The sequence below is a fragment of the Ranitomeya variabilis genome, chromosome 4 (assembly GCF_051348905.1).
Source record: "Ranitomeya variabilis isolate aRanVar5 chromosome 4, aRanVar5.hap1, whole genome shotgun sequence".
NCBI classification, from domain to species: Eukaryota; Metazoa; Chordata; class Amphibia; order Anura; family Dendrobatidae; genus Ranitomeya; species Ranitomeya variabilis.
The window spans coordinates 496,391,955-496,411,894 of NC_135235.1; the positions used below are offsets into that span (position 1 = coordinate 496,391,955).

At 46.1% G+C, this 19,940-nt stretch overlaps 1 protein-coding gene across 4 annotated transcripts in view; it reads left to right on the forward strand.

The window, feature by feature from the left end:
• Nucleotides 1-19,940, forward strand: part of MLX (MAX dimerization protein MLX) — a 132,667-nt gene that overhangs the window by 91,776 nt on the left and 20,951 nt on the right. Inside the window, exons 1-3 of one of the 4 annotated variants that reach the window (XM_077251989.1) lie at nt 410-791; nt 6,857-6,893; nt 15,863-15,946. In XM_077251989.1, coding sequence (XP_077108104.1) covers nt 15,871-15,946 — 76 coding nt within the window. In that variant the 5' untranslated portion in view covers nt 410-791; nt 6,857-6,893; nt 15,863-15,870. Of the gene's footprint in view, nt 1-409; nt 792-6,856; nt 6,894-15,862; nt 15,947-19,940 lie in introns of those variants that run through there. The other 3 variants (XM_077251991.1, XM_077251990.1, XM_077251988.1) reach the window with 3 other exon arrangements.

Consider the following 19,940-nt stretch of genomic DNA (forward strand, 5'->3'; position numbering starts at 1 on the left):
AATGCTGTGATCGATATCCATCAAAGCATTTAGAGGGTTAAACTGCCGGGAGCGGTGCGGGCCCTGCTCCTGGAAGTGAGCACTGGGTGTCAGCTGTCGCTCACCTTTGGCAAGAGCAGAGACTTTCCCAGTTGTGGAGGGGTTAAAAATAATGTATTAAAAAGTAGTTTGTGTTGTCACAGTCTGAGGCCCAGAATTATCTCATGCTGCTGTGTGATATTATTATATTGGGGGGGGGGGGGGGGGTGTAAATATAAAGCGCTGCGGAATATGTTGGCGTTATAGAAATAACATTATCATTAGATTAGACTGAAAAATGGCAATTCTGCCCTTTGTAGTGACAAGGAAGGTGTTTATTTCTGTAATGGGTAAAGGAGGGAAAGTTGAACTTGTGTGTGTACAGTGTTGGGGGGCGGCTGATGTTATGGGGCGGCTGATGTTATGGGGCGTCTGTGGCACGTGCTGTTATTCGGGATCACCTCTGCCTGCCATACACAGCCTGTGCTTCCCTGGTGGGCTCGCGGAGTGGGGGGCGCACAGCCCTTCTGCAGGTGGGCAACGTCCTGTCAGGACTGCGCTTCCCCGGCCGGCCTCACACTCTCCGCCAGCAGAGGGCGCTCCCGGGCCCGCCGCCGCTGAGGCCTTGTTATGTAGTCTGTGCCGGGCCAGGATGTCGGAAGCAGCACGGGCAGCATCTCCCGAGGATTCCTGGAGCAAAGTAAGGAGGGCGGCGTAGGACAGACCGGGGATGGTTAGAGGTGCGAGGCCCCAGGAGAGGACGGGGCTGGAAGGTAGGGCCCGGAGCACAGGCCGCCCCGGAGCAGTGCTGTGGTGTTGTCCCCTCCATTATTACATGTCGTGTGTGAGCTGTGTCCCCTCAGTGTGTAGCCATCCCATAACCTGCCTCCCGTCACCAGCTGCTAGTTTCCTGGCACATACATGGCACACAGTGGAGGTTTCCTTGTGTCTCTCATTGTTCATGTCTATGGAAACTTTCTTTCTAGGCGATGTCTTGTAATGAGGAGCAGGTTTCCCCCATATCCAGTAACAGCTAGGTGTGGGGGCTAAAGGGGGTGACCCGCCTGTCTGTGTGGCACCACCTGCATGTTGTACCCTCCAGACCACCAGCTATATACGCACTGACGCTTTCCGTTCCCTTACGACGACAGGAATAGCGATTTCTGCTGAGGCGCAGAGATATTCTTGCCCTTAAAACTACCTGAACCCCATAAACTAAGGGAGATCGTTCTTGAAAATGTGTTGATCATAGTTGTTAAGAACAAAAGCTGTTATACTAGTGTGAACGGAGCCCTTCACCCAAGACTAGTAGCAGCCAAGCGTGCCATGCTCACCCAGCAGAGAGCGATAAAGAAGAGAAACCATCTGGGCATGAGCTACCTCCAAAAACGTAGTAGACCGTTCTTGTGCGCGTCTGAAAACATAAACACACTTGGGGGAAAAAAACTGTTTGAACTCTATTTGTATTGTTGCGCCTTATGGCTGAGTGGGTGGCCCCATCTGTACTCCTGCAAAGAACAGTGGGCAGAGTCATAGACACACTGTACATTCTCAGTGTGAACAGGGCCTTAGCTGGGAAGCCATAGGGTATGTTTCCACGGTCAGGAAACGCTGCTTTTTTGACGCTGCGCAAAGCTGCAGCGTCAAAAAAGCAGCGTCCAGATGTTCCAGCATAGTGGAGGTGATTTTATGAAATCCCGTCTCCACTATGCGTGGAAACCCGCACGCGGCGGCCCTGCGACTCCGGACATGCTGCGCGTCTTTTCAGATCGCAGCATGTCCGTACACCTTGCGGGGACGCAGCGTCCCCGCAAGGCATATCACAGGCCACTATGGGAGCGAGCGATCATCCCGGATGTGAAGAGTTAACACATGATCGCGTCCCAGAAAGGGGGCGGGGCTTAGCGCCGAGCGGCTGCGGCGTACCCGCCGGCCATCCTGAACGTGCAGACATAGCGTTAGGGTATGTGTCCACGTTCAGGATTGCATCAGGATTTGGTCAGGATTTTCCATCAGTATTTGTAAGCCAAAACCAGGAGTGGAACAATTAGAGGAAAAGTATAATAGAAGCATATGCACCACTTCTGTATTTATCACCCACTCCTTGTTTTGGCTTACAAATACTGATGGAAAATCCTGACCAAATCCTGATGCAATCCTGAACGTGGACACATACCCTTAGGGGGCTCAGATACTAGACAGCCATCTCCTCCGACCCCCCCATACACAGGAACGCTGGGCTTGAATGAGCAATGATTTGTTCTCTATGAGGACTGCGGCATAGCCACTGCCGGACACCCTGCGGCTAAGGCCTCTTTCACACTTCAGTCTTTTGGCATCAGTTTGAATCCGCTGTTTTCATCAAATAGCGGATCCACCATTTTTTTTTGGCGGATCCGCTATTTTCCCATACTTTCCCAGACTTGCATTAGCGACGGATTGTGACGGATGGTCGTCCGTTCCATCCGCCATGTGACGGATCCGTCGAAATTTGGCGGACGTCATCTAGACATAGACGGACATTATAACGTTTTTTGTCTGCGCCAAAATGGCGGCCTATGGGCGACGGATCCGTCGCGACCGTCATTTCGGCGGATCCGTCGCCCAAATCCTCTTTTTCAATTGCGCATGCTCCAAAAAGTAGATACTTTTCCCAGACAACCCCCAAGTAACGGATCCGTCAAAAAAACAGATCCGTTAGAACCGTTTTCTCAACAATTGTGACGGATCCGTCACTATGTCGGAGCAGACTGACGCCTAACAACTGAAGTGTGAAAGAAGCCTAGGCTAGGTTCACATTGCGTTAGGGCAATCCGTTTAGCGCATACACTAGCGGATTGCGCTAACGCAATGTCCCAAAAGGGATCGCATTTGGCGATCCCGCTAGCGCAGATGCCCGATCTGCGCTAGCGAGGAACGGACCTCGGGCGCACCTCGGACGCTGCAAGCAGCGTTCGAGGTCCGTTCGAAAATAACGGGACATCGCTAGCGCATGCCAAAAATGGCATGCGTCAGCGATGCGTTAGCGACCCGTTAGTACATTGCGGTCAATGGGTGCGCTAACGGACCCGTTACATAGCGTTAATTGCGACAATTGCGCCATGTAACGGCGTCCGCTAGCGGACACCCATTAACGCAATGTGAACCTAGCCTAAACTACATGAGGAACAAAAGGATCAGGTGACTGAATTTAAACCCCCTCCCGAACATTATCTGCCCCTGTGAGGATCTGAGTTTGTGGGTTGTAATAACCACCTAGGCTGGTTAACAATGCAACCATTTTTTTTCCTTACATCCATTGTCTTTCAGCAATTCCAGGTAGATGGCCAATATGCAATGTCCCCAGTCCACCAGATCCCATCCTGGGGCTGATAGTTCCACTGCCCCCGTTCCAGGTGATACCCACTGTCTCCCTGCTTTTGGTTGGCCTACAGCTTTTGTATTCCCAGTTAGTATAGTCTATAGTCACAGTCCATATTTCATACCTCGACTGTAGCATATGTCTCCTGCTCCAGCCGACAACAACAGTCCAGACGATAGATATCACGACCGTAGTACGTACAGTATATCAAATTCCAGCCGACAACCACATGTAGTACAGTCCCAACCGGGGTTTTCCAAACATCTTTGTGGGTTCAGTGATGGGCAGAGTAGCAGACCTGTATTCCTCCAGATGGAGCCATGGTTCCTTGGGCTGTGAGGGTCTCTTTGTAAAGGGAGCCAGAAACTTTGTATCCACAGCTCCCATTCAGGACATTCTTCCACAGGATTGGAAGAAGGTGGAGAGGTGAGCCTTCATTCTTCGATTATTTGAACTGCATATTATTCCTAAATTGTGTAGGTTAGTAAACTGCAGTGGGCTGATGCAATACGTAATCAGCATGCATTCACAAATTAACATACAACAAGGGTCAACGTACAGTCTCATATAAAACACTGGCTTCATTGAGGCCTATGAGACTCTTGTCAAGGGTAATGGAATGATTGCTTTTACCTTTATCTTATCTATACATATAAGATCCAGTTTGCACATCTTCCTCTGCTTACTGTCACTGAATGAAAACATTGATATTAGTGCACTTAAGGCTGAATCACACATAACGATATCGTTAACGATATCGTTGCATTGTCACGCTTTTGGTGACGTAGCAACGATCCCGCTAACGACCTCGTTATGTGTGACAGCGACCAACGATCAGGCCCCTGCTGGGAGATCGTTGGTCGTTGGGGAATGATCAGGACCATTTTTTGGTCGCTGATCACCCGCTGTCATCGCTGGATCGGCGTGTGTGACGCCGATCCAGCGATGTGTTCACTTGTAAGCAGGGTAAATATCGGGTTACTAAGCGCAGGGCCGCGCTTAGTAACCCGATATTTACCCTGGTTACCATTGTAAAAGTAAAAAAAAAAAACAGTGCATACTCACATTCTGATGTCTGTCACGTCCCCCGGCGTCCACAGGGTTAAAACTGCTTTCGGCAGGAGCGCTACTAATGCACGCGCTGCTGCCGAGAGCTTCCCTGCACTGACTGTGTCAGCGCCGGCCGTAATGCAGAGCACAGCGGTGACGTCACCGCTGTTACTGCCGGTGCTGACACATTCAGTGCAGGGAAGCTCTCGGCAGCAGCGCGTGCATTAGCAGCGCTCTTGCCGAAAGCAGTTTTAACCCTGTGGACGCGGGCGGGGGACATGACAGACATCAGAATGTGTTTATGTAGTGTTTTTTTTTTTGTTTTTTTTTTTTTACTTTTACAATGGTAACCAGGGTAAATATCGGGTTACTAAGCGCGGCCCTGCACTTAGTAACCCAATGTTTACCCTGGTTACCCGAGTGCTGCAGGGGGACTTCGGCATAGTTGAAGACAGTTTCAACGATGCCGAAGTCGTTCCCCTGATCGTTGGTCGCTGGAGAGAGCTGTCTGTGTGACAGCTCCCCAGCGACCACACAACGACTTACCAACAATCACGGCCAGGTCGTATCGCTGGTCGTGATCATTGGTAAGTCGTTTAGTGTGACTCCAGCTTTAAACTGACCAGTAAGCAAATCTCCAATAAAACACAGCAAGCAAATTGCCAACAAAACACAAGTTTGATGTAACCTGTGCTCTTTGCTGGAAAATGTCCGCACCCCTTAGAGCCGCAGATTCCAGTCTCCAAGTCCATTGGTCCAGTAGTCTTTAGAACAAGGCCAGCTCCTCTCAGCCCCCAACATCATCCGTTAGCAGAGAGTCGTCTGAACTATTTATATTAACCCCTTCACGACATGCACCGTACATGTAGTGTGCATGTCGTGTCCCTCTCTTTGATGTTGGCTCTGGCACTGAGCCGCATCTTTTCCGGCACATGTCAGCTGTTTTGAACAGCTGACATGTGCCCGCAACAGCTGCTGGTGGAATCGCGATCCAAACGTGGCTGTTAACCTGTTACCTGTTACATGTCGCTGTTGAAGCATGCAAAAAGTAAAAAAAAAAGTTTTTAAAAATATTAAAAAATATAAAAGTTCAAATCACCCCCCATTCGCCCAATTCAAAATACAACAAAAGATAACATATATTTGGTATCACTGCGTTCAGAACCGCCCGATCTATCAAGTTCCAAAAATAATTAATCGATTTGTAAACCGTGTAGCAAAAAAAGTCAATAAGCTAGAGTAATGTTGTTTTTGGTCGCTACAACATTGCGGTAAAATGCAATAATGCGTGATCCACACCAAAATGGTATCATTAAAAACGTCAGCTCGGTGCACAAATAATCCCTCACCCAACCCCAGATCATGAAAAATTAAGACGTTATGGGTCTTGGAAAATGGCAACTTTTTTTTTTTTAAACTAACTTTGGATATTTTTTTCACAATTTTAAATACAAAGGAACCTAGACGTGTTTGGTATCTAGGAACCCGTAATGGCCTGGAGAATCATAATGGCAGATCAGTGTTAGCATTTGGTGAACTTGGTAAAAAAAAAATCCAAAAAACGGTTGTGGAATTGCACTTTTTTTTTTTGCAATTTCACCGCTCTTGGAATTTTTTTCCGTTTTCCAGTACATGACATGGTAAAACCAATGATGTCGTTCAAAAGTACAACTCGTCCCACAAAAAACAGTTCCTCACATGGCCATATTGATGGAAAAATAAAAAAGTTATGGCTCTGGGAAGAACAGGAGCGAAGCAGTACAGTACAGAAACAAAAACGAAAAAGGGCTGCAGCGTGAAGGGGTTAAAGGGGTTTTCCACTTTTAGCAAAGTGGACACTTAATGTTTCCTGTCATGTAATATAAGAGAGTGCTATCTCTCCCTAGGTCCTTGGAATATTCTCTTTTCAGTGTTTTGGATGCAGAAGTGCCATTATGTTGACAGCTCACAAAGCTGCAGCCAATCACTGCTGTCCGCAGCTCGTGCCCTCTACATTGACAGAGCTGTTGATCTTATTGATTGGCTGCAGCAGTGTTGTGATATTTGAACAAGTCATCACCTCTACAGCCAAACACTTAGAAGGGAGCAGTGGGACATTTTGAGGGTGAGTACTATCTGTATTTATTACTGGGGTCTAGTTTTCTAAAGTAGAACACCCTTTTAAAGTCCACGGTTTTGGAGTTTTAATGTACTGTGATGTCATTGTCCAAGAAAGAAGGCATGATTCTGCCAAGTGATTATTTTCTCTTCAGGCTTCTCTGTGGCTAATAAAGATGACATTTGGCCACAAAACATGACCTGGGTCTTTTTGTGATGCAGAATCTTCCCAGACATTACACTTTATTTTGATTCAGAGGGAAGAAATTGCAGCTGTTTTGTGTTTAATATGTTTTTTTTTTCTCTCTTTTTTTTGTGTGGATGTTTTAGTCTGACTCGTCCTTCAATGATAATGCTTTGGAATCAGGTAAGACTCATCAGCCATATTTTCATTGTAGTCTACAGTTCTAATGCTTGTTTATTGGTGCCGGGTACCAAGTGGGACTTGTCACCAGCAGCAGCTTCTCATAATGTCCCGCAAGGGACTGAGTTACATACAAGATCCCATACCGCGCCTCTATACCACGCGAGTCTCACGTATGGCACGTATCATTGTGTACCATAGTACAGTCTTAAATACAAAGCCATAAGGACTCTATATACCACCATGTAGACACTGGGCATGGCTATTTTTGAGTTTGAGACCAAAATCATAATTTAAAGAAAAGCTTTACATTTGTCTTAATAATATATTTTGATTCTGATTGTCTCTTTACCTTACATGAGTCATCCCTTTTTCTAACTCCTGACCCAGCTGCTCCATCCTCACTCCCATGGCAGGGACTTTTGCAGTGACTATTACGCCCGATGTCAGAAAGGGGTTAACAATCCTTTCAAGGTTGCTGTTATCCCAGTAGCTTGTGCACTTTTTCCTTCCACTCAACTTTCCATTAATATGCTTGGATACAGCACTATGTGAACAGCCAGCTTATTTAGCAATGACCTTGTGTGGCTTATCCTCCTTGTGGAGAGTGTCAATGACTGCCTTCTGGACATCTGTCAAGTCAACAGTCTTCCCCATGATTGTGGAGCCACTGAAACAGACTAAGGCACCTTTTTAAATGCTTAAGAAGCCTTTGCAGATGTTTATTAATAATTCTAATTTACTGAGATAATGACTTTTGTGTTTTCATTGGCGATAAGCCATAATCATCAACATTACCAGAAATAAACACTTGAAATAGATCACTCTGTAATGACTCTATATAATGAGTTTCACTGTTTGTATTTAAGAACTGAAATAAATTAACTTTTTGATGATATTCTAATTTAGCGAAAAGCACTTGTAGGATAAAAGCCACATCAGAATCCCAATTTGCAGACATGGTGTTTTGGTTGTTTAGCCTAAAGGTACCGTCACATTAAGCGACGCTGCAGCGAAATAGGCAACGATGCCGATCTCTGCAGCATCGCTGTTTCGTCACTGTGTGGTCGCTGGAGAGCTGTCACACAGACAGCTTTCCAGCGACCAACCATGCCGAAGTCCCCGGGTAACCAGGGTAAACATCGGGTTACTAAGCGCAGGGCTGCGCTTAGTAACCCGATGTTTACCCTGGTTACCAGTGTAAATGTAAAAAAAACCAAACACTACATACTTACATTCCGGTGTCTGTCCCCCGGCCTCAGCTTCCCTGCACTGTCTCAGCGCCGGCCGGCCGTAAAGCAGAGCTTTTTTTTTTTTACATTTACAATGGTAACCAGGGTAAACATCGGGTTACTAAGCGCGGCCCTGCGCTTAGTAACCCGATGTTTACCCTGGTTACCAGTGAAGACATCGCTGGATCGGTGTCACACACACCGATCCAGCGATGTCAGCGGGTGATCCAGCGACGAAATAAAGTTCTGGCCTTTCTGCTCCGACCAGCGATGTCACAGCAGGATCCAGATCGCTGCTGCGTGTCAAACACAACGAGATCGCTATCCAGGACGCTGCAACGTCACGGATCGCTAGCGATATCGTTGTTAAGTCGCTCAGTGTGAAGGTACCTTAAGGCGTGAGGGGCAATGTGCACACATTGCAGATTTTGATGCGGATCCGCAGCGTTTTTGGACGCGTGGAATTGCATCAAATCCACAGTGTAGTGCACAACCAATGTTAGTCAATGGGAAATCCAGAATTGGTGTGCACATGCAGCGGAAAAATCAGCACGGATTTGAAGCATTTTATTTTTTGCAACATGTCCATTCTTTTTGCGGATCTGCAGCGTTTGTGCACCCATTGACTTCCATTGAGTCAGTCAAATCTGCAGCAAAACCGTAGATGTAAAAGATTTGCAGAGTTGCATGCGAAGAACGCTGCAGATAGAGAGGAGGAAGAGTGTGGGCGGAGACTGTGAGTGGAGAAGATTTGCGTGTGTGGCCGTGTGCACGGGTCTGTGTGTAGGCAAGCATCGTTCGATGGGACTACTAGTCCCATCCGGCTACGCCTGCTGTCACATAGAACAGTGACAGCATTAGTAGTAGTCCCATCATCCGGCTACTGTGTTGAATAGTAAAAAAAAAAAACACATATACACATGCAGTACATACTTACCAAACGGCTAATCCCTGACGCCTGCAAAAAAAATAAAATAATAAACCAACAGTATACCGTACTCCCTATTCCGATGTACCATCAGGATATGTGACCGCACCACAGGGTCTCCGGTATACAGTGACCGTAGGTGATCCTCCTGCACTGTATCACTTCACCGCCTAGAGTTCACCGGAGTTCATACTGTCACTTGCGGCACCGCTGCGTGAGAAAATTCTTACACAGCTGTAGTGCCATAAAGTGAGAACAGGAACTCCGATGAACTACACTGCAGGAGTATTATCTACGGTTAGTGTATCATCGGAGGCCCCTGTAGAGCGGTTACATCTCTCGATGTGACTGCTCTTCAGGGGAGATCGTCGTGTGACAGTCGTTATTAAATTGACTACATCGGAACAGGGAGTATTTGTGTTGATTGATTTATTTATTTTTATTTTTTCAGGAGATCGAGGGCATCGCAGGAATTAGGCGTATAACACCTCTCCATTACTAAGCCGGGCTTGATGTCACCTTACAATACAAAGGTGACATCAACTCCATAACTGTTAACCCACTTGCCACTGCTACAGGGCAAGTGGGAAGAGAGAGGCTAAGTGCTGGAATTGGTGCATCTTAGAGATGTGCAATTTCTGGGGAGGCTCAGAGCTGGTGTTTGTAGCCGAGGGGTGGCCAAGATCCATGGCCCTTTCCTAGGCTATTAATATCAGCCCGCAGCTGTCTGCATAGCCTTTTCTGGTTATTAATTATAGGGGGACCCCACGTCATTTTTTTTTGAGGCTCCCCTATTTTAATAGCCAGTAAAGGCTGTGAGCTAATATTAATAGCCTGGGAAGCTCCATGGGTATTACCCCCTTCCCAGGATATAAACATCTGCCCCCAGTCGCTGGCTTTCCCTCTTTGGTTTTGAAAATGGCGTGGGAGCCCACACTATTTTTTTTTTTTTTTTTAAACTTTTTTTTCCAAATTAAACAGATATTGCGTCTAAGGCCGGGGTCCCACTTGCGAGAAACTCGCACGAGTCTCGCACCTCAGTAACCTTCACTGCCGCGTTTACTCGGGACCGGAGTGTGTGGCTGCATGTATTTTTATGTAGCTCAACGCTCCGGTCTCAGTGCTGGCGGCAGTGCCGGGTATTGAGGTGCCGAGACTCGTGCGAGTTTCTCGCAAGGGTGACCCCGGCCTAACGCAGATTTTGTGTGTGTGTGTGTGTCTTTATCTCTTTATGTACCATTTTATTATGTTCATTACTAAACATCGGGCTTGGTATTATATATCTATCTATCTATAGATATTCACTTATATTTGTTTTGTGTGTGTAAACATTATATTTGAACATGGTATGTGATGATATTATGGTATTCAATTGAGTATGTAAAAGAAGAGGTTGGACAAAGAAATTACATCACAATTCTTTTTTTTTGTTAAATAGATCTTTATTTAGCTTACAAAAACGCATGAAAATCCGCATCAGAAATGCATAAAATCCGTGCGGATTTTCAACTGCGTTTTCTGCCAAGAGAGGAGGAAGAATCCGCTCAGAAAATTCCACAGGCAAATCTGCAACGTGTGCACATACCCTTATAAGGCCTATAGTGGCTTGTAGGATTGCTGCTTTCAACAGGTGGCACTATAGAGTTCAAGTCCTCTTCCTCTCTGAAGAGGCAAGTTGCATATTAAATTTCTCAGAGGAGCATGGTCAGTGAATAAGCCTCCTTACCTTGGCATGCCAGAGCCGACATGTCACTCTTCACAAGGGGAAACATTACCCTCTTAGATTTCTTTTAGATTATACATTGTTTGGAACCTCTCCACTCTCTGAGGGAATAACTTTTTGTAAAGTCACTGATGCATTGCTAATAGTCAAGTGTTCTCAGTGATGTCAAGGGAGGAAGGTTTCTGCATCTCCTGTGGTCTCCTCTCCATGTGTAAAGAGATCTCTCATTCTTACATTGGTGGAGTCCTAGTTACCGGATCTCAATTAGTATAACATTTGTAACTTTTTTGATCATTGTGTAATCCGCAGGCTTTGTTCACACTATATGTGCAGTATATGTCTGAATATGCCACTGTACCTATGGGTACAGTAAGACTAATAACCCAGGTTAAAACATTGTCCATTTGGCATAACTTGGGGTGGTGTGTGTGAGTATACAGGGGCATTGTTGACTGTCCTATTCAGTCCTGCAAAAATGTAAGGTATTCAATAATCGGGGTCAGTGGGTGACCTATTTCGGGGGGTGTGTTCTCCTAAATACTCCTGTCTTACACTGTCCATTCAGTATGATTGTTATTTTTAATTATGCTAATCTTGTACATATATGCTTTGTTAAAGTCAGAAGTGGCATAGTATGGTGCTCATTGTACACACTGTTGAGATGTCAGTCTGCAGTGAGTAAGGGTACTGTCACACTCTGCAACTTTCCAACGATCACGACCAGCGATACGACCTGGCCGTGATCGTTGGAAAGTCGTTGTGTGGTCGCTGGGGAGCTGTCACACAGACCGCTCTTCAGCGACCAACGATGCCGAGGTCCCTGGTAACCAGGGTAAACATTGGGTTACTAAGCGCAGGGCCGCACTTAGTAACACGATGTTTACCGTGGTTACCAGCGTAAAAGTAAAAAAAAAAAAACCGTACATACTCATATTCCGGTGTCCGTCAGGTCCCTTGCAGTCTGCTTCCCGCTCTGACTGAGTGCCGCCGTAAAGTGAAAGCAGATCACAGCGGTGACGCTATCGCAGCTGACATCCGGCACTATGTGCCAGGAGCGGTCACGGACCGCCCCCGGCACATTAACCCCCGGCACACCGCGATCAAAAATGATCGCGGTGTGCCGGCGGTACAGGGAAGCGTTGCGCAGGGAGGGGTCTCCCTGCGGGCTTCCCTGAGACCCCCGGAGCAATGCGATGTGATCGCGTTGCTGCGAGGGTCTCCTACCTCCTATCCCTGCAGGCCCCGGATCCAAAATGGCCGCGGGGCTGCATCCGGGTCCTGCAGGGATTACTTCCGGGTGCAGAGCAGGCTGCAGATGAAAGCTGCAGCCTGCACTACTGGAAGTAAGATCGGTGATCTGACAGAGTGCTGCGCACACTGTCAGATCAACGATCTGTAATGTCCCCCCCTGGGACAAAGTAAAAAAGTAAAAAAAAAAAATCCCACATGTGTAAAAAAAAAAATAAAAAAAAATTCCTAAATAAAGAAAAAAAATATATATATATTATTCCCATAAATACATTCCTTTATCTAAATAAAAAAAATCAAACAATAAAAGTACACATACTTAGTATCGCCGCGTCCGTAACGACCCGACCTATAAAACTATATCACTAGTTAACCCCTTCAGTGAACACCGTAAAAAAAAAAAAAAAAAAAAACGAGGCAAAAAACAACGCTTTATTCTCATACCGCCAAACAAAAAGTAGAATAACACGCGATCAAAAAGACGGATATAAATAACCATGGTACCGCTGCAAACGTCATCTTGTCCTGCAAAAAACGAGCCGCCATATAGCATCATCAGCGAAAAAATAAAAAAGTTATAGTCCTCAGAATAAAGCGATGCCAAAATAATTATTTTTTCTATAAAATAGTTTTTATCGTATAAAAGCGCCAAAACATAAAAAAAATGATAGAAATGAGGTATTGCTGTAATCGTACTGACCCGAAGAATAAAACTGCTTTATCAATTTTACCAAACGCGGAACGGTATAAACGCCTCCCCCAAAAGAAATTCATGAATAGCTGTTATTTTGTCATTCTGCCTCACAAAAATAGGAATAAAAAGCAATCAAAAAATCTCCCGTGCCCGAGCATGTTACCAATAAAAACGTCAACTCGTTCCGCAAAAAACAAGACCTCACATGACTCTGTGGATTTAAATATGGAAAAATTATAGCTCTCAAAATGTGGTAACGCAAAAAATATTTTTTGCAATAAAAAGCTTCTTTCAGTGTGTGACAGCTGCCAATCATAAAAATCCGCTAAAAACCCGCTATAAAAGTAAATCAAACCCCCCTTCATCACCCCCTTAGTTAGGGAAAAATAAAAAAATTTAAAAAATGTATTTATTTCCATGTTAGGGTTAGGGTTAGGGTTGGGGCTAGGGTTAGGGTTGGGGCTAGGGTTAGGGTTGGGGCTAGGGTTAGGGTTAAGGCTACAGTTAGGGTTGGGGCTAAAGTTAGGGTTAGGGTTGGGGCTAAAGTTAGGGTTAGGGTTTGGATTACATCTATGGTTGGGAATAGGGTTGGGATTAGGGTTAGGGGCGTGTCTGGGTTAGAGGTGTGGTTAGGGTTACCGTTGGGATTAGGGTTAGGGGTGTGTCTGGATTAGGGTTTCAGTTATAATTGGGGGGTTTCCACTGTTTAGGCACATCAGGGGCTCTCCAAACGCGACATGGCGTCCGATCTCAATTTCAGCCAATTCTGCGTTGAAAAAGTAAAACAGTGCTCCTTCCCTTCCGAGCTCTCCCGTGCGCCCAAACAGGGGTTTACCCCAACATATGGGGTATCAGCGTACTCGGAACACATTGGAGAACAACTTTCGGGGTCCAATCTCTCCTGTTACCCTTGGGAAAATACAAAACTGGGGGCTAAAAAATAATTTTTGTGGAAAAAAATATTTTTTATTTGCATGGCTCTGTGTTATAAACTGTAGTGAAACAATTGGGGGTTCAAAGCTCTCACAACACATCTAGATGAGTTCCTTAGGAGGTCCACTTTCCAAAATGGTGTCACTTGTGGGGGGTTTCTACTGTTTAGGTACATTAGGGCCTCTGCAAACGCAACGTGACGCCTGCAGACCAATCCATCTAAGTCTGCATTCCAAATGGCGCTCCTTCCCTTCCGAGCCCTCCCATGCGCCTAAACGGTGGTTCCCCCCCACATATGGGGTATCGGCGTACTCGGAACACATTGGACAACAACTTTTGGGGTCCAATTTCTCCTGTTACCCTTGGGAAAATACAAAACTGGGGGCTTAAAAATCATTTTGGGGGGAAATTTTTTATTTTTTATTTTCACGGCTATGCGTTATAAACTGTAGTGAAACACTTGAGGGTTCAAAACTCTCACAACACATCTAGATGAGTTGCTTAGGGGGTCTACTTTCCAAAATGGTGTCACTCAGGACAAATTGGACAACAACTTTTGGGGTCCAATTTCTCCTGTTACCCTCAGGAAAATACAAAACTGGGGGCTAAAAAATTTTTGTGGGAAAAAAATGTTTGTTTTATTTTTACGGCTCTGCATTATAAACTTCTGTGAAGCAGTTGGTGGGTCAAAGTGCTCACTACACCTCTAGATAAGTTCCTTAGGGGGTCTACTTTCCAAAATGGTGTCACTTGTGGGGGGGTTTCAATGTTTAGGCACATCAGTGGCTCTCCAAACGCAACATGGCGTCCCATCTTAATTCCTGTCAATTTTGCAGTGAAAAGTCAAACGGCGCTCCTTCCCTTCCGAGCTCTCCCATGCGCCCAAACAGTGGTTTACCCCAACATATGGGGTATCAGCGTACTCAGGACAAATTGTACAACATCTTTTGGGGTCCATTTTCTCCTGTTACCCTTGGTAAAATAAAACAAATTGGAGCTGAAGTAAATTTTGTGTGAAAAAAAAGTTAAATGCTCATTTTTATTTAAACATTCCAAAAATTCCTGTGAAACACCTGAAGGGTTAATAATCTTCTTGAATGTGGTTTTGAGCACCTTGAGGGGTGCAGTTTTTAGAATGGTGTCACACTTGGGTATTTTCTATCATATAGACCCCTCAAAATGACTTCAAATGAGATGTGGTCCCTAAAAAAAATGGTGTTGTGAAAATGAGAAATTGCTGGTCAAATTTTAACCCTTATAACTCCCTAACAAAAAAAAAATTTTGGTTCCAAAATTGTGCTGATGTAAAGTAGACATGTGGGAAATGTTACTTATTAAGTATTTTGTGTGACATATCACTGTGATTTAATTGCATAAAAATTCAAAGTTGGAAAATTGTGAAATTTTCAAAATTTTCGCCAAATTTCCGTTTTTTTCACAAATAAATGTAGGTAATATCAAAGAAATTTTACCACTATCATGAAGTACAATATGTCACGAGAAAACAATGTCAGAATCACCGGGATCCGTTGAAGCGTTCCAGAGTTATAACCTCATAAAGGGACAGTGGTCAGAATTGTAAAAATTGGCCCGGTCCATAACGTGCAAACCAACCTTGGGGGTGAAGGGGTTAAGGACATTGTATATGTGAGGTCGTAAGTAATCCCTGTCTGAAAGCAGAGGTGAGACTCTCATTAAGGCTAATTTCACACTAGCTTCAGCGTCGGCCCGACGCATACTGTGAAATGGAAGCACAACAGGGGCAGCGGATGCAGTTTTCAACGCATCCGCTGCCCCATTTTAATGTCCGGGGAGGAGGGGGCGGAGTTCCGGCCGCGCATGCGCGGTCGAAAATGGCAGACACGACGCACAAAAAACCGTTACATGTAACGTTTTTTTGTGCCGGCGGTCCGCCAAAACACGACGCATCCGTTGCACGACGGATGCGACGTGTCGCAATGCGTCGCTAATGCAAGCCTATGGAGAAAAAACGTTTTTTCTCAAAAACTACGCATTGCGACGTGCGTCGTACAACACTAGTGTGAAAGTAGCCTAAATCTTATAATCACAGGAGCAATATAATTTAATGGCAGGATATGCTACTGTGGTTTTTGTGTTGTGCAGCAGTCACATTTCTATCTGTCATGTTAGCTGTCTGAATGGTCAGCGGAGGGATAAAAGCTCTGGCTGAGGCTGATTGTTTCCCTATTATAGGTCATATCATGGAACGAAAAGGCAGCATAGTATCCAGAGCGAACAGCATCGGCTCCACCAGTGCGTCCTCTGTCCCGAACACTGGTAAGTTCACGTCTCATTTCTTATTTCTCTCTTCTCTATCTTTTTGTTTTAATTTTGTGTCAGAAAGAAATGATTATTGTGCTCTCTATGTGAATACACGCTCAGTTAGGATCTTGGTGATCGCTGCTCTCGTCAGAACCATTTCTTGTTGCACTTTTGAATCTTGGTAGCATACTTTCTCAGTTACTGGGTACCATGTCTGGTCTGCAGATGGTCCAATTGACTATGGGATGACCCTCCTCTGCCACACTGCTGAATGGAGGCCAGAACCTACTGTGGAGTTATTTAAAGGGGTTGTCTGGTCTTGGGGTACAAATCTACAGGCACTCTGTAGACTTGTGAATCTGGTTCTGGACAGCCTCTTTAAATAACTTCACAATTTTCCAGTGCTGGCAGCGGGCACATGATTTATGTGATTGCGTACAAGTATGTGATTTGCATACATGCTATCACGTGCCAACTAAACGTGCATGGCCCCTCTCAATGCAAGTGTATTGAACAAGACTGGACACAGTCTAGTCGGAATGTGTCCGAAAGTGTGCAAATAGCATACTTGCAGTCACATGACCGCTGGCTCCAAGCTCCAGAGAATCCTTTCAATGTGAGAAATCCCAAGTCTGCAGTCAGATGAGTGACTACACACTTTTAGCCTAAAGGTACCTTCACACTAAGCGACGCTGCAGCGATATCGACAACGATGCCGATCGCTGCAGCGTCGCTGTGTGGTCGCTGGAGAGCTGTCACACAGACAGCTCTCCAGCGACCAACCATGCCGAAGTCCCCGGGTAACCAGGGTAAACATCGGGTTGCTAAGCGTAGGGCCGCGCTTAGTAACCCGATGTTTACACTGGTTACCAGTGTAAATGTAAAAAAACAAACACTACATACTTACATTCGCGTCCCCCGGCGTCCACTTCCCTGCACTGTGTAAGCGCCGGCAGTAGCAGGGCACAGCGGTGACGTCACCGCTGTGCTTTGCTTTCAGGCCGGCACTGACACAGTCAGTGCAGGAAGCTCTGAGCAGCAGCGCGGACGCCGGGGGACGTGACAGACATCAGAGGGTGAGTATGTAGTGTTTTTTTTTTTTTACTTTTACAATGGTAACCAGGGTAAATATCGGGTTACTAAGCGCGGCCCTGCGCTTAGTAACCCGATATTTCTCAGTCGCCCATGACAGCACTACCAGAGAGAGAGGGAATCCGCCCTTCAGGGACAGGAAACCTACAGGATAAAAAGGGCGGTACCTCTCTCCTGCGTCAGTTTTTGTTTCCTGTCCCTGACAAGGGAACCCTCAAGGATTCGGTACCTGAGATCCGGAGCCGACCAGTGGGGGTATGACGGCGGGGAGGCCCCTGTCACCGCTGGTACGGTGTCCGACGCCGCCGCTTCTGGGTCCGATGGGGCTGCAGAGCGTGCGGAGGGGAGCGCGGCTGCCTCCCCGGATTGGGGTAGGGGCTTCAGGGATCCGGCGTGCCTTTGCATGCGGAGGCACTTCCTGGTCCGGAGTGGCGGCTCGGTGTGTGAGAGCACCAAGATGGCCGCCGCACCGGATATAGACGCTGTCTACTTCCGGGTCCCGGGCAGAGCGCGCGTGCGCACTTGATGAGGGGACCAGCGCTTCCCTGGAACGCAGCCCTGGAGGAGGGGGTGAATCGGCACACTATGTAAAAGACCGCTGTGAGAGCGCCCTTTGCTGCATGCAGTCCCAATATGGCGGACAGCGATCAGCAGCTCCAGCCGGCGCAGCCCTTACAGCCACCGCCGCAGCCCTTACAGCCACCGCCGCAGCAGCAGCGTCACCACCAGCGCAAATCAGGCGAGACAAAGAGAAGGACCTCTGCAGGCATCCGAAGTACCCGCTCCAGGAGCCATTCCACGCCGCAGAGTAAAGCCTCCAATATGTCTAGCCAGCCGACACCATCTACTTCGGGTCTCATACAAGATCCCATACCTCCTCCAGAACTGGTACCTGTGGCTGCGCAAGATGGGTGAGTGATCTTCGTGAAAGTTCACCAAATAATTGGGGTCCCCTTTTTTCCGTTTATTTTTTAGGCAAGGAAAAAAACAGAGAAAACTAAACATAGAGACTGCCCCTTATGTGGAGAACCCCTGTTACAGAACTGGGATAAGAAACTATGTGGTTCCTGTATAGGACAAGTCCTTTGTGAAGAAACCCCTAGTTTTGCCTCTGAATTACGATCAGTAATAAGATCAGAGGTAGAAACAGCGTTCAAATCCCTTAAAGGGGAGGGGGTTAAGGAAAAAACACCTGTGCCCCTTTCTCACTCCGATCCTTCTAGTTCTGATGAGGATATATCAGACAGAAAAGGTTCCTCTTCCTCCTCGGACTCTGAGAGTGGAGGCCGTCACTGCTTCCCCTTAGACGAAGTAGATGCCCTTGTAAAGACTGTAAGATCTACAATGGGTGTCCTAGATCCACGTCCTGACAAAACAGTACAGGACATTATGTTCGGGGGTCTGGGCCAGAAAAGACGAAGAGTCTTTCCACTTAATGAAAACGTGCAGGCCTTAATTAAAAAGGAGTGGGAGAAACCAGAAAGAAAAAATTCATCTGTACCCTCTCTTAAAAGGAAATATCCTTTTGCGGAAGACGATTCTACGTCATGGGACAAAGCCCCTAAACTTGACGTGGCAGTAGCTAAAGCGTCAAGGAAGTTTGCATTGCCCTTTGAGGACATGGGAACGCTGAAGGATCCCCTTGATAAAAGAGCTGACACCTTCCTTAAAGGGGCCTGGGAGTCAGCAGGGGGATGTTTAAGGCCCGCAATAGCAGCCGCATGTACTTCCAGATCTTTAATGATTTGGATAGACAATTTAGAAAAACAGTTAAGGGATGGAGTATCCAGACAAAAAGTAATTGAATCAATTCCCATGATTAGGGGGGCGGCAGCTTTCTTGGCCGCCTCTTCGGCTGATTCTATCAAACTCACTTCAAAATCGGCAGCCTTATCTAATGCAGCTCGTAGGACGCTATGGCTGAAAAACTGGCCAGGCGACCTACAGACAAAACAAAAACTCTGTTCAATCCCATGTGAGGGAAAATTTCTGTTTGGAGAAACCCTAGATGACATTCTACAAAAAGCAGGAGATAAAAGAAGAAGGGATTCCCTAACCTGGCCACGCCATTTGTTAAGCGGCCCTTTCGGAACAGAAAGTTTTTCCGCAGACGCCCCCCTAGAGAACAGAACAGGTGGGAGGATGGGAGAAATAGAGATAGGGGCTTCCTCTTTGGCAATTCCCCAAGAAATAAAAAAAACCCTAAGTGACACCTCCCCCAGGGTGGGAGGGAGACTGTCTCAATACCTTCCAGCCTGGGAAAAAATCTCTTCCAGTACTTGGATTTTAAACTTAATAAAGATGGAACTTCAAATAAACTTTACCACCCTTCCTCCCCAACACTATGTGGTCACTCCATTGAAACCCTCACTGCGACAACAACAGGCCTTGGAACAAGAGATCTCAAAACTCATAGTCAAAGATGTGATCCGAGAAGTTCCCTTACTGGAAAGGGGGAAAGGATTCTTTTCCCCACTTTTCTGATCCCAAAGCCGGATGGTTCCTTCCGCACAATAATAAATCTACGGAAATTAAACAGTTATGTAAAGAATCAAACCTTCAAAATGGAATCAATAAAATCAACAATAAAAAACCTGTTTCCAAATTGTTTCATGGTAGTGTTGGATCTCAGCGACGCGTACTATCACGTTCCCATCCACAAAAACTCACAAAAATACCTCAGACTAGCAGTAGTCATGGAGGGAGAAGTAAAAGAATACCAGTACAAGGCCCTTCCATTTGGCATTTCAGTAGCGCCCCGTGTATTTACCAAGCTGGTAGCAGAAATGATGGCCCACATAAGGGAGAAAGACATTATTATAATACCATATCTAGACGACTTCCTAATTGTCAGCAACTCAGCCCAACACTGTCGACAACAATGCAGCAGAGTAATAAAAACTCTAACGGAATTAGG